The sequence below is a fragment of the Oncorhynchus gorbuscha genome, linkage group LG11 (genome assembly GCF_021184085.1).
Source record: "Oncorhynchus gorbuscha isolate QuinsamMale2020 ecotype Even-year linkage group LG11, OgorEven_v1.0, whole genome shotgun sequence".
NCBI classification, from domain to species: domain Eukaryota; kingdom Metazoa; phylum Chordata; class Actinopteri; order Salmoniformes; family Salmonidae; genus Oncorhynchus; species Oncorhynchus gorbuscha.
The window spans coordinates 59,622,290-59,637,066 of NC_060183.1; the positions used below are offsets into that span (position 1 = coordinate 59,622,290).

The 14,777-nt window shown below is 44.8% G+C and overlaps 1 protein-coding gene across 8 annotated transcripts in view; it reads right to left on the reverse strand.

The window, feature by feature from the left end:
• The window catches only part of LOC124049039 (protein Niban 2-like), a 47,803-nt gene extending 33,466 nt beyond the window's left edge, over positions 1-14,337 (reverse strand). For all 8 annotated transcript variants that reach the window (XR_006841350.1, XR_006841346.1, XR_006841347.1 and 5 more), the window contains exon 1: positions 13,975-14,337. Coding sequence is in view for 1 of the 8 variants with exons in the window: in XM_046370334.1 (XP_046226290.1) it covers positions 13,975-14,029 (55 nt within the window). In the remaining 7 variants the exon portion in view is untranslated. The remainder of the gene's footprint in view (positions 1-13,974) is intronic.
• Positions 14,338-14,777: the final 440 nt, after the last annotated feature.

The following is a 14,777-nucleotide window of genomic DNA, read 5'->3' on the forward strand; positions in this document are numbered from 1 at the left end:
ATGATGTAGACTAGCTTGAAATGAGCTAAAAAACAGCACATTTTTCCTCACACCCATGACAAAAAATATAGTATTGCAGGAAATCATCTTTAAAACTGCAACATTTTCAATTAGCCTCATGACAAAATGTGTAAGAATAGCATTATAAAAAAACTCAGTTTTCAAAAAAATATTAAACGAGTGTACGAAACATAAGAAACACCTTCCATAATATTGAGTTGTGCACCCCCTTGTTGCCCTCAGAACAGCCTCAATTCATTGGGGCATGGACTCTACAAGGTGGAGGCTGGATGTCCTTTGGGTGTTGGATCCTTCTTGTTTTGTACACTCAGTATATATAGTAGTCAACCGAGAGTCATCAGTTCTTTCGACCATTCGATTGGTTGAAATTTTAAAATGTGTATTTTTCAATATGTAGACACACCCCATGTTAGAATAAAATCAACTATATGTAGGCTACATTTGTCTGATGCTTTAAGCACTGTGACTTTAAAATGAAGACACAAATTACTAAAGAGGAAGCCAGAGATCAATAAAGCCTAACCAGAAGTAAAAACCTGTTCCCAACCCCCCCTCCTCCCGCTGCTGGCCTTTGCAGATTCTGGCATTTTGCTCCTGAAGTTGCCGGTAATAGGGTACACCAGCATTCTGCAACTTTTTCCATTTGTAGTGCCAAGTAATTATACCATTTCTACTGATCTGCTTGCCAGTTATGATTTTCATATGCACATTTTCTGAATAATTTAATTTATAATAAACTCTTCATATCTCAAAATCAATGTAATGTGGTTAATCAAAATTCGATCTAAATGAAAATGATACAAACCTAAAAGTAGCTTCTATTGCCAATACGTACAAAATAGCCTACATAAAGCCAACAAATAAAAACATTGCAGCCCGCAGGTTGAAAATATCCTGATAAAAATACAAATCCTATAAATCACATTGGCTCTGTATGGCCTGTCTGCAAGGAACTTGAAACATTGTATTAACTATTAACGTGGGTCAGGCCTGCAAACTTGCAACATTTTATACAATATTCTGGGCCCTCAGAGTTTACCATGCCAGTGAGCTCCAGACTAAAAGCTGTATGGTATTTGCACAAGGGATAAGAAGTAATCAGGTTGGCCTATTTTATGACATTTGCATCGGATCAGAGCATGAACTACTGTCTTTCTCAATGGATGTAAAAACAGACTTTGTTCACTTGCTTTTTGAGGCGAAGAAAAGATTACTTTGAGAAGCTCCACAGTAATAGTGAGTTAAGACAAATCAGAAACAGTATCAGATTCCCAAAATGGGCACATTTATAAGCCTACATTTGCGCACAGGCCAGGCAGCCTAGGCCTAGTTCTATGCATAACTCAAATTTGACAGGAGCGCTCCAAACAAAAGACAATGAATAAATTGACTACTCGTAAATGGAATCAAATAAATAACGTTTCCACTCCTACAATGACAAGACTATATTATTATTACTACATTGAATGCATTAACAGAAAGTACCTTGTCCAAACAAACATTGTAGATTAGAAATGGTAAACCACCCCTGCAGCCTACACAATGGATTAGACCACTCAGACAGGCGTGAATCAGACAGGTGTCTCGTGTGCCATAACATTTATTTTTGATATATTTGCCACAGCTCGACAAAAAAAAAATATTGGTTGACCAACCGCCTATCGACCAGTTGACTAAATGGGGTCAGCCCTGATAACCATCAAATCCATAATATAATAACCATCATATCGAAGTAAACTTTGAGTCATGCGATGACAGGTGTGGTCCTCCCACTACAACTCGGGAAACCATGCAGTTTATTAGGCTACAATAAGTTACGATGAACTTCACAGGGTGGTGGAAGTTCACTGTGATGAGTTTGATGAGCCTTAAATCGAGGGTCTTATTCTGGTGACATGATGATCTTGGCTGCCATTTGACAAATAAAAATGATCTTGCTCTTATCCAAAATAATAATTTGGTCAAACAGAAAAGTACATTATCCTCATGATTCCTGTAATGAAAGTGTCTGCCTGCCCCTGTACCCATTTAGTTGGGGCCTGTTGCTGTGTCAAGCGAACCACTCTCTCTTTCCCAGGGGGAAAAATGCTCTGGGAGAAATAAAATGGTTTTCTGATTGTATAACATTTAAAAATCATATTGTGGGGAAAACACAGCCATTCTGATGCCCCAGTTGAATAAATGAGGTTATCAGCGTTCTATAGCTATACTTTTTATTTCACAGCTCTCAATTTTCAGCTCAATAGCAACTATTTTTACAACCAAAATATTTTATATGGTTTTGAGATATGGAGTGCATGAAATGCGCACTGGCAATTGCGATTACCTAGGTCGGGCATTAAGTGATATGCAGTTTGCAAACGATTCATTATTTTTGAAGTAACTCTTTGTACTGACTCGAGAGTCATGATTCATTTTTTTTTCAGAGTGACTAGTCATCTGTTTGACCTGCTAGTGCTGGCCGCAATGAGTCCTACAGCAGGATTAATACACTCTCCTCCGGCTCAGCGGCTCCAGAGACATGCGTCGACCACCAATTATCTGTCATATGTGCGCAGGAAAATAGATAATGAGCAAAGAGAAGAAAAACCCATCTACCAATAGGTGCAAGGCATTGTAAAACCTCCCTTGTCTTTGTGGATGAATCTGAATTAGGCTTGCCATAACAAAGGGGTTGAATACTTACTGACTAAAGATACTTCAGCTTTTCATTTTTGATTAATTTGTAAACATTTCGAAAGACATTACAGGGTATTGTGTGTAGGCCAGTGACAAAAACATATTGAATCCATTTTAAATTTAGGCTGTCACAATAAAATGTTGACTCAAATGAATGAAAGTCGAAAGATTCCTTCTTTTGAGCCGAACTTCCCAACACTAATGGCTACTAACACTGAGTATCATATTTAGAGTTAGCAATCTAGCTAATGTGTTTTGAGTTTCTAATATAAACTAGCATTTGGTATTAGTGCACATTAAGATGTAGGCAAATTCATTCAATTGGAGAATTTATTTGTATTTTTAATTCTGGAGCCCTATTTGAAAATGTAAAATAAAAACAGCCTAATTGTCAACCCATAATGAATGACAATCACTGGATTAGGTTGCACATAAGGAAGGCCCGGAAAAACGGAAAAGACTTCAACCACCCGAGCCATAGACTATTCTCTCTGCGTCCACATGGCAAGCAGTACCGGTGCATCGAGTCTGGGACCAACAGGCTCTTGAACAACTTCTAAACACAAGAAATAAGACTGATAAATAGCTAACAAAATGACCACACGGATTGAGTTAACCTTGTATTTTTATTGACCTTTTACTTAGCATTGTCTATGCACACTCACAGGGCCCTAAACACACACTCCATCCTCTTCTCACTCACACAAAATATGCACATACATTTATACTAACTCCACACACACTCGCATACAAGCTGCTGCTGCTACTCCATTTCTTATATCCGGTTGCCTAGTCACCTTACCCCTACACAGGGGTGCAACTTTCACTGAGGGTGTCACGCCTTGGTCTTAGTATTTTGTGTTTTCTTTAATTATTTGTTCAGGCCAGGGTGTGACATGGGTTTATTGTATTGTCGTATTGGGGGTTTTGTAGGCATTGGGATTGTGGTTGATTAGGGGTGTGTCTAGTATAGGCTTGGCTGCCTGAGGCGGTTCTCAATCAGAGTCAGGTGATTCTTGTTGTCTCTGATGGGGAACCGTATTTAGGTAGCCGGGGTTTCACTTTGTATTTCGTGGGTGATTGTTCCTGTCTCCGTGTAGTTTCACCAGATAGGCTCGGTCACTTTGGTTTTTATTTTTACTTGTTTTGGAAGAAGAGAACGAGCGCCATTCTCCTTGCGGAGATGGTGCTAAATACATCTACACGGTCGGTCCCTGGGATTGGGCTGGCCAACACGATTTGGTTTGCTTGGAAGGAAAAGGAGATGGAGCCTTTAGGACGGGAATCATTTGGAAGGATAATATTGATGGGGATTCTAAAGCTGACGGTGAAGGACGTGTTTTGTTTCCAAGGCAACTCGTTGGAGGGAGCATACGACGTGGCACTATATACAGAGGAAAAACACGATGATATCCTGAGAAGGGCAAGAGCAGTGAGAGGCAGATGTGCCACTACGATATAACAAGCCTGGCGAAGAATAACTTTAGGGTTGTAACTGTCAACATTTACAACCCTTACGTTTTTCTGGGGAGATACATGGATAACGTCTCCTCAGCAAGGCACCTCAAAGACTCCCTTGGGTTTTGGAATGGGAGGAGAGGCTTCCAGGCCCTCCTCAGAGAGGACCCAAAGGGACATGGTGTCTACCTCCATCCTCCTGCTATGTTCTCCCTAGGGGCTGACAGGGGGACGTTGTTTTATGCACGTCAGCCCCCATTTTGCAGGCGCTGTATGGCCTACGGTCACATTCGCCTCGTGCAGTACAAGATAATGCAGATTTTGTGCAACTGAGGATCACGAGGCGAGAGATTGTGACAAGCCTAAGACGTGCCATGGGTGTGGCTCGTCAGCACACCTGTGGCGGGGGTGCCCGGCCTGTCAGAGGTCATATGCGTCTGCGGCTGGGGGGGGAGCAGGAGCGGGGGATGGGGGAAGAAGAGGAGGGGAAGGAAGCACGCCTCATGACCAGAGTACAGGTCCAGAGGGGAAGGCCACAAGGAAGGAGGAGGAGCCAGAAGCGGTGGATGGAAGAGAGAAGGAAACGGAAGGCACGGGAGTAGGAGAACCAGGAAAAGCGGCGGAAGAAGGCAACCGAGTGGAGGAGCATGAGAGAGAAGAAAGCGAGGGACGAGTGGTGGAGAAGGAGACGGTGGAAGAGCAAGTGGACTGGGGGGAAAGTGCCCTGGTGGAAGAGATGAGGGGTATGGTGGAGGAGCTGGCGGGGGGAAGGGTGGTATCTCTCCACTGCCGCCATCACCAAAGAAGAGTATGAAGAGGAGGGGGCGATTGGCCGACAGTGAGGGGGAGGGGATGGCCAAGAGAGTGATGGGGGCGGGAGAAACCTCTGGGTTGCTGCTGGTTTCCCCAGGCCCTCAACTTCTGTTGGGTGGGGACACACCTAACAAGACTCAGGACTGGGTACAAGAGGAGGTGGGGAGTTTTTTGTTTGGGGACTCAGCCTCCCCAATTTTTTTCCAAACCAGCTGCAACACTGGGGAGGGGGAGGATTGTGGGGGTAGACCCAGGGTGCAGGGCACCCCGGAGCCAAACACTATTCCTGCATCCTGGGATGGTGTGATGGAGGAAGAGGGGGGATGTCGGGATTACGGATGGTGTTCTCACCGGTAGATATGGAGCAGGGGAGCATCGGGTGAGTCTCCTGTTTTTTTTTCTGTCTGGGTTTAGAATTTGAGTGTATTACATGTTTTTTTTTTTTCATGGAGTCTAATTTTACTTTTGTTAGTTTAAATGTAAGGGGTTTAAGGGATTTTGTTAAGAGGAGGGCGGTTTTTAGTTATTTGGAGGGTGTGGGGTTTGATTTTTGTTTTTTACAGGAGGTTCACCTGAGGGATGGAGGGGATGTTAGTAGGTTTAAGAGGGAGTGGGACAAGGGGGAGTCTGTTTGGGGTGTTGGGGGGGTGCACTCATCGGGGGTAGGGATTTTGTGTGGGCACAGGGAGGTAAAAGTGGAGGATTCTTTGTGGTAATGCAGGGGAGGGTTATAGGGGTGGATGTCACGATAAGGGATTGTAAATTTAGATTAGTGGTGGTGTATGGGCCACAGGTGGTGGCAGACAGGAGGGAGATGGTGGACTGTCTGACGCCCCTGTGTGTCACAAATAGGAAATTAGTGATAGGGGGGATTTTAATACAGATTTAGGAAGAGGGGGGGATAGCAATGCGGGCGCCATTGCCAGGCTAATGGCTTGCCATGGTCTGGTAGATGGTGGTCTGCACACTACTCCGAAAATGGACGGTCCTACATGGCGCAACTCCAGGGGGGTTGAGCGGAGGCTCGACTATATTTTTGTACCCAGGTCTTTGGGTAAGTTGTCTGGGCGGCTGTTGCCTGTTTTCTTTTCAGATCACGACGGGGTGCTCCTGCAGGTGGGGTCGCCAGTCTGCCTCTTTGGTAGGGGGTACTGGAAGCTAGATCGGGATGTGCTGGAGGAGCAGGCTTTTTTTGACGGGTTTTATGGTTTCTTTTGGAGGCTTGAGGGCCTCCGGTCCATGTGCGAGGGGGTGTTAGAGTGGTGGGAATTAGTTAAGGTGAGGATTAGGGCTTTTATAATAGGGTATTGCAAGAGGGAAAAAAGGGAGGAGAGGAGGGAGGTGGATCGTATCCAGAGGTTAATTGAACTCGAATACGAGGCAGGCAAACTCGGCGGGTCGTTTGACTGGGAGAGATCCGCAGCTCAGGGAGTTGCAGGAGCGGAAGGCTCGAGCTTTCCTTGAGCGTGCGCATAGTGGCTTTCTAGAACATAATGAGACTTGTTCTGCTATGTTCTTTAAGTTGGTTAGGGCAAGACAGAGTAGGAAGGTAATGCATGGTGTTAGGGAAGAAAATGGTAGTATAGTTAGAGAACCAGAGGATATGGTCAGGGTGACAACTGATCATTTCCAAGGTTTATTTAAGGAAAGGGAAATAGATGTAGAGCAGGGAAATGTTTTTAGAACACTTGTCCAGGCGGTTGCCGGAGGACATTAGAGAAGTGATGGAGGCCCAGATCTCACTAGAAGAGGTTGAGAGCGCTCTTAGGAGGATGGGAAAAGGGAAGGTGCCTGGGATGGATGGGCTGCCGGCTGAGTTTTATCTCAAGTTTTGGGGTATACTTGGACCAGTGGTCCTCGAAGTCTTGAAGGCCATCCTTGAGACGGGGGTCCCAGGGGGATCAATGGCTGTTGGTGTGCTGTCACTTTTATATAAGAAGGGGGAAGTAACAGACCTTGGCAACTGGCGGCCGTTGACCATGCTGTGTGTAGATTACAAGCTACTTGCAAAGGTTTTAGCAGACCGGTTGCGCACAGCCCTTCCCTACGTCGTTCATGAGGATCAGACGTGCGGGTTAGAGGGCCGCTCTATTAGATGGAACCTACAGTTAATCAGGGACTCCATCGCTTGGGTTGAAGATAGAGGTCTGCCTTTAATGGTAGCAGCGCTAGATCAGGCGAAAGACTTCGATCGCGTGAATAGATCCTTTTTTATTCAGAGTGTTAGGTCGATTAGGATTTGGGGAGAAGTTTATAGGATGGATTCGTACATTATATGTCGGAGCGGGGTGCCGAGTTAGTGTAAATAGTCACTTGGGTGACGTTTTTGACCTCTCGTCTGGGGTCAGGCAGGGGTGCCCACTCTCAGCTCTCCTCTTCGTTCTGTACATGGAGCCTCTGGGGGCTGCCATTAGGGCAGACACAGGGGTGGAAGGTTTGCTGATCCCTGGAAGTGGTGGGCTGCGTGTTAAAATGACGCAGTATGCCGACGACACTTCCTTGCTGTTGTGCAAGGACTCGTGCCTGACAAGGTCCCTTGCCATCTTTGGGGATTTCACCCGAGCATCGGGAGCAGTTCTGAACCATGCAAAGTCTTCCGTCAAGTTTTTCGGAAGATGGCGCGGTAGAACGGATGTGCCTGGGGGGGGTTCTCTCTGTGAGGCAGCCCTGAGGATTCTCTGGGTCCATTTTGAGACCCCTGGCTCAGCGACGCTAAACTGGAACATGCGTATCGCTGTGGTACAGAGGAAGCTAGCAATGTGGAAAGCTAGGTATTTGTCTTTTATGGGCAAAGTCCTGGTCCTAAAGGTGGATGTGTTGCCGTCTCTTTTGTATTTGGCATACATCTACCCATTGCCGGCTTGTCTGAGGAGGCTTCTAGTGAGGCTTGTGTTTCAGTTTATGTGGAGTGGCAGGTGCGAGTGGGTCGCCAGGGCACGCATGATCTGTCCCATCGGGGAGGGAGGTAGGGGGGTACAACATTTCCCCCTCAAGCTGGACACAATTTTTTGTTTCTTTCTTGTTAACGGAGCTTGCTCAGCCAATGATACACCTGTCCGGTTACCTCCTGCGGGTGTTTTTCTCGTATCAGGCGAGAAGCATAATGGTGTGGTCTAACATGGGTCCTCGGGCGGAACAGCTGCCGTGGCACTTTGGTCATGCGGCCAAGTGGCTTTTGTGCGCACCCTGAGGTTGTCTGCTAAATGACTTAAATGTAAATGTAAATGTAAGTTGCCCGAGTAGGTTTAGATCATAGGCACCTGTACGAGGAGGTCAGAAAGGCAGGGAGTCCGGCGCCTGTAGTGGGCATCTCGGAAGTGGTCTGGGAGGGAGTGCAGGTGCGGGGTCTGGACAACAGGCTCAAGGACCTGAATTGGTTGAGCCTTCATAAGTGTTTGCCGGTACGTTCCATCTTGTACCGGTATAATTTGGTGCAATCCCCCACCTGTCCAAGATCCTCTTGTGGCAGGGAGGAGACTGTGCGCCATGTCTGTTGGGACTGTGCCTTTGCCGGAGTAGTATGGGCTAGGGCACGGGTGTTGTTAGGTTTGGTAAAGGGGGATTTTGTATTGACGTGGGCCAGGTTAGAGGGGTGTAGGGAGAGCGAGAGGGACAGGTTTCTGCTCTGGCTTCTCATGAGTCTCTTTAAACGGGGGCTGTGGGAAGCAAGGCAGAACATGGTGAAGACAGGGAGAGATTGGGGGGTGGAAGGGATAGTGAGGAGGGTGGAAGGAGATTTGAGGGGGAGGATGAAGAGGGAGGAGAGGAAGTGAGGGCAGCATGCTGCTCGGGAGAGGTGGAAGGGGGGTTTAGGGCTGGGTGTCATTTAGATTTGTAAGAGGATAGATTAGGGACGGGGAGATAGGGAGAGGTATTCTGTAGGGTGACGGGGAGGGAAGATGCTCCCCTGAGGTTTTGTTTGGGGTTTATGTTTAGTTTAATTAGTTTATTTAAAATACCATTATTTGTGTATGTATGTAAATTATGAGTTGTAAAGATTGAATGGTATTGAAGATAATAAATTATTTTTTATAAAAATAAAAAAAAATAGGCTGTAATTAGGTTTCACGTTCCGTTTGTTGTTTTTGTATTTGTTTACGTTATTTTCATGTATAGTCATTTCATTCATTAAAGACATGAGTAACCACCATGCTGCATTTCGGTCCGACGCCCTTTCAACAAACGAAGAACCCCCTTACAGAATCACCCACCACACACGGACCGAGCAACATGTTAACAGGCAGCGACAGCATGAACAGCGAAGGGAGGACGTTATGGACAGCAGAAGCATGGAGTATACTACGTGGGAAGAAATAGATAGGTGGGCGGTCGACCCAGAGAGAGTGCCGGAGCCCACCTGGGATTCGCTGGAGCAGTGCGAAGAGGGCTATAGGAGAATGGAGTCGAAGAGAAAGACACGGCGGTGCAGAGCGAAACCCGAAAGTCACCCCCAAATATTTATTGGGGGAGGGCTCAGAGGGAGAGTGTCTGAGTCAGGAGTCAGACCTGAGCCAACTCTCCCTGTTAATCGTGAGGAGCAGCTGCAGTGGGAGAGGCTGCACCACTTGGAGAATTGGACATGGGAGGAAGAACTAGACGGAAAAGGACCCTGGGCTCAGCCTGGAGAATATCGCCGTCCCAAGGAAGAACTGGAGGCGGGAAAGCGGAGAGGCGCTGGTATGAGGAGGCAGCACGGCGACACGGATGGAAGCCCGAAAAGCAGCCCAAAAAAATTATTGGGGGGGCTTACAGGGAGTATGGCTACGCCAGGTAGGAGACCTGCGCAAACTCCCTGTGCTTACCGGGGGGCTAGAGAGACCGGGCAGGCACCGTGTTATGCTATGGAGCGTTTCCGTGTTTCCAGTGCGGGTGCATAGCCCGGTCTTCCAGATCCGCCAGCCAGCCAGGATCTACCGGAGCCTACTACCTGCCTGAGCTTCATCTCAGTACCGGGCTGCCCCTCAGTTCAGTGGGGTTCTGGGTGAGGACTAGTAGGCCATGGTCAGCGGCGAGGGTGGATTATCCCGGGACGCGAAGGGGAGGAACTATGACTTTAATGGAGTGGGGTCCACGTCCCGAGCCGGAACCATCACAATGGACAGACGCCCACCTGGACCCTCCCTATGGTTTTGAGGTGCGTCCGGGAGTCCGCACCTTAGGGGGGGGTTCTGTCACGCCTTGGTCTTAGTGTTTTGTGTTTTCGTTGATTGTTTGGTCAGGCCAGGGTGTGACATGGGTTTGTTTTGTTGTATTTCGTATTGGGGTTTTGTGGTTATTGGGATTGCGGCTGAGTAGGGGTGTTGTATGGGCTTGGCTGCCTGAGGCGGTTCTTAATCAGTCAGGTGATTCTCGTTGTCTCTGATTGGGAACAGTATTTAGGTAGCCTGGGTTTCGCTTTGTATTTCGTGGGTGATTGTTCCTGTCTCTGTGTAGTTTCACCAGATAGGCTGTAATTAGGTTTCACGTTCTGTTTGTTGTTTTTGTATTTGTTTACGTTATTTTCATGTATCGTCATTTAATTCATTAAAGACATGAGTAACCACCACGCTGCATTTCGGTCCGACTCTCTTTCAACAAACGAAGAACGCCGTTACACACATGACATATATACAATAGAAGAAGAATATACTACTAACGCCTATAATAAATACTACAGTTTTACAAAGGGAAGACTTGCATATGGTGGGTTTAGGTGGTGCAGTGAGGTGTTCAGAGTCACTTTGATACAAGGGGAGATTGTTGTTATGGGACCTTTCACATCTCTTTGAGAGTCATCAACTTTTTTGTATCCAAGCGGAATTGTCTGTGAAAGAAAGACAAACTATTAGACATTTGTGGGCAATCGCTGTGTACTGTCTGTATTGCTATTGTAGCAGCATGATTTAGAATGAAGTAATAAGGCCTGAAGAGGTGTGGTATATGGCCAACATACCACAGGGATTTTCTTATGCACGAGTGCCTGGACACAGCCCTTAGCCATGGTATATTTGTCATGAACCACAAACCCTGAGGTGCCGTATTGCTATTATAAACTGGTTACCAATGTAATTACAGCAGCAAAAATACATGTTTTGTCATAGCCATGGTATACGGTCCGATACTGGTCTTTCAGCATTCAGAGCTCGAACCACCAAAGTTTATAATATGAGACACTTTGAAATCTCAGACAAACATTAGCTAGTTAGCTACAACATAGAGGTATAGTTACTCCAAGACTAATATGAGTCATAAAGCCAGAGTCATTCCTTTACTCTTCGTCATCAAAACATTTCCCTAATTTTGCTCCTAATGAGGTGCACGGAAGCTAGCTAGGCTAGTTAGCTAGCTATAACTTCAACTACAGTACATTTTAGGTTTAGGAAACAAAGCTAGCTAGCAAAACTTTGCTTGTAGTGGTACTAGCAAGCCCCGTTATGGCCGAAAATCACAAAGTTGTACTGAACAACACATGTTAAAAGAGAGCTTATATTGCTAGCTAGTTATCGACTGCAAAACAACTTACTTGTTTGTCATTTGCCCTCCTTATCCAGCCGCTGATGCTTGCTGGTCTCGCAATTATTTTTCTCGCTGTCTCAACTCCTCTTCAGTACATTCCGGCTCAAATAAATAGGGCTGTACCTTCCTATGTAAAACATATATATTCTTTGTCCAGCTCTTCTTGGAAAGAGGAATAATCAGAGGCAGCTATTGTAATTATTTAGTGCACGGTAAAATAGCTCCCAAGAACCTTTAGAAACAAATATCGGCCCCGTTTTAAAAAAAGCCCACCACCACAATTGGACAGGGTCAAACTACTGCCCAAACATTATGCTCAAGCTGACTGTCCTTGGGAAAGCAGTTATTATCTTAGCTACAGATTGTTAGAACAGATAATGTGATTTAACCAAATACTTTTGTAGCCATTACTGGGAGTTACAGGTTTGTTCTCAATTCGGCCAAACATGCATCTTCTAAAATGTATGTGTCCAGTTGCAGATGGTGCATTTGAATTTAGAGAATACTCCATTATTAAAATAAATCCATTTGAAATATTGCTAAATTAAGGTTGGTCGAAAATGATCAGTCCTATACACCAAACAGTACCTAACCTGTAGCCCTTGATTGTGACTCAGTTCCATTACATTACACAAATGAGTCATTAGACAAAGGCATCTTCTGTATGGGGGAGTTTACGGTAGGGTTTTGGAAGCATAAGGACCTTTTCTTTCATATCAGCAAGAAATAATTCTATAGTTTTTTCCCCAAAATTGTTAAATTGATACACACCTTTGTCAGGTTCCCACAACGCCATATTTCCATGTTACATTGCTTGTTTACAGTGGTGTAAAGTCCTTACTAAAAATACTTGAAAGTACTTTTTGGGGTATCTGTACTTTACTATCTATATTTGACAACTTTTACTTCACTACATTCCTAATGAAAATAATGTTATGGAGTAAAAAGTACATTTTCCCAGACACCCAAAAGTACTTGTTCTCTTGATAATCATTCAAAATGTAACATCTCTGGTCATCCCTACTGCTTCTGATCTGGCGGACTCACTAAATACATTTCATTTGTAAATCATGTCTGAATATTGAAGTGGCTATCCATAAAAATACATTTAAATAGTGTCATCTGGTTTTTAACTATTTATACTTTTAATACTTAAATGTATTTTAGTAATTACATTTACTTTTTAAAGTATATTTATAACCAAATACTTTTAGACTTTTGCACAAGTAGTATTTTACTGGGCGACTTTCACTTTTACATTAGTCATTTTCTTTTAAAGTATAAAAAAAAACTTTGACCCCTTTTTCTCCCCAGCTTTGTGTTAACCAATTGGTAGTTACAGTCTTGTCCCATTGCTGCAACACCTGTACAGAGAGTTGAAGGTTGAGAGCCATGACTCCTCCGAAACACGACCCTGCCAAGCCGCGCTGCTTCTTGGCGTACTGTTCGCTTAACTCGGAAGCCAGACACACCAATGTGCCAGAGGAAACACAGAGGTCAGCTTGCAGCCACCCTGCACGCCACAAGGAGTCGCTAGAGCGTGATGGGACAAGGATGTCCCAGCTAGCTAAACCCTCTCCTAACCCGGAAGATTGCTGGGCCAATTGTGCCTCCAGGTCTCCAGATCACGGCTGGCTGTGACACAGACTGGGTTCGAACCCGGGGCTGTAGTGACTCTTCAAGCACTGTGTCTTTACTTTTACTCAAGTATGACAATTGGGTACCTTTTCCACCACTGCTTGTTTACCGAAAACATACGGAAGACAGTGTGGACTACCTGTGCTAATTAGCTATCTGCTTCGCTGTACACCTGTGTGTGAATGGAAGACAGACACCACAGTCGTGTTGTCAGTGAAAAATACTGTTGGCTGTAACTGTGTAACAGCATACAGTAAGTGTGTATTATGCATTTGTGAAATTATTTTGTGATATGAAAGTAGAGGGATTTATGGTTCTAGAACCATACCACAATGGAGAATCAGTTCACGTTTAGATGGAGTATTTGGCTGTTTTGTCTTCCAGAGACAATTCACCCTTTAAACAGAAAGTGTAATGTTCTTGGACAAAGGAGTATCATTAGGCTCTTTTTGAGCGACCTAACCTGTAACTCCCAGTAATGGATACCAGAAATATTTGGTTAAATCACGTTAGTGTAACAATCTGTAGCTACTATCATCTCTGAGAAATAAGGTCTTTCAGATTGGGTTTGATTCAAATTGGGAGAGTTTGTCCGTTTAGAATGTAATTCGGCTGAATTTTATGCGAAGAAATTTGACATTATGTAGTATTCTAATTTATTGCAACAATGTACATTTTAAAACGTGTAACTTTCGAGGGATGCTGACTGTCGAGTAAGTTTCCTGTGCAGGAATATATTTAAAAAAACAGTGGGTAAGGAGCCCATATCCTTTTAAATTAATTGTCTTGTATCTCTCTTCACATTTTACGCAAATATATTAAGCAGCAATTCAAGATGTAAATTGGAGGGAAAGTCAAGGAGGAGCTTACCGGTAATCATCTCTCGCTTGCCTTCGTCCAGGTGAGTGGAAATTACATCCCCCATCGTTACAGCCCCGCTGGTTAACCAACAAACCCCAAGAGAAGGGGCAAAAAGGCGCGTTGGCCAATGTCAAGGACAGTATCTCAACCTAGGAGAGGAATAAATACACTAGCCTTCCGCGTATGACTTCGCCTTTCCCCGAAACTACGCCACATACAATGTTTCAAAAGCAAGTTGATCGCTTATCCCCCAGAAAATCTGCGTCGACAAAAAGTGGTGGAAGAGCGTGTCCTGTTGTACCTTTTCTGGATCGTGAGTAAAATCAAATGAAAAGTTAGAAAGTGGGCTAAGTCAGTTCATTCTGACAAGACACACCCTCTCAAAATCATCACTCCATCGTGTTCAGCCTGGGTGTGGCTTTTAAAGGAATATTCTGGGTATAAAATGGCCAGATTGTGGAGTGCATAAAGTACCCTTTTGTGATTTACAGAAATTATATCTGGCCCAAATTTCAACTTCATTATTGACGTGCGGAAATGTTGCTTTTAGCCTTTGCAAAAAAAATGTAGGCTAATAATCGTTTTTCAACACTAATATAGCGTAGGCTACAATACAGCCATCTATCATGTCATGAGTGATGATGTTATTCTGTAAAGTTTCTGTTTTTGTAAGAAATTAATCTTTGACAGGAAACAAAATGCCATGTCTTGGAGAGGATGATGAGCTAGGGATGGGGATGAGACTGCCCAGGAGGAGGTATACTGCCCCCGTGTGGACCATCAACATTGGCAAAAGTGAAAGGACCACCACG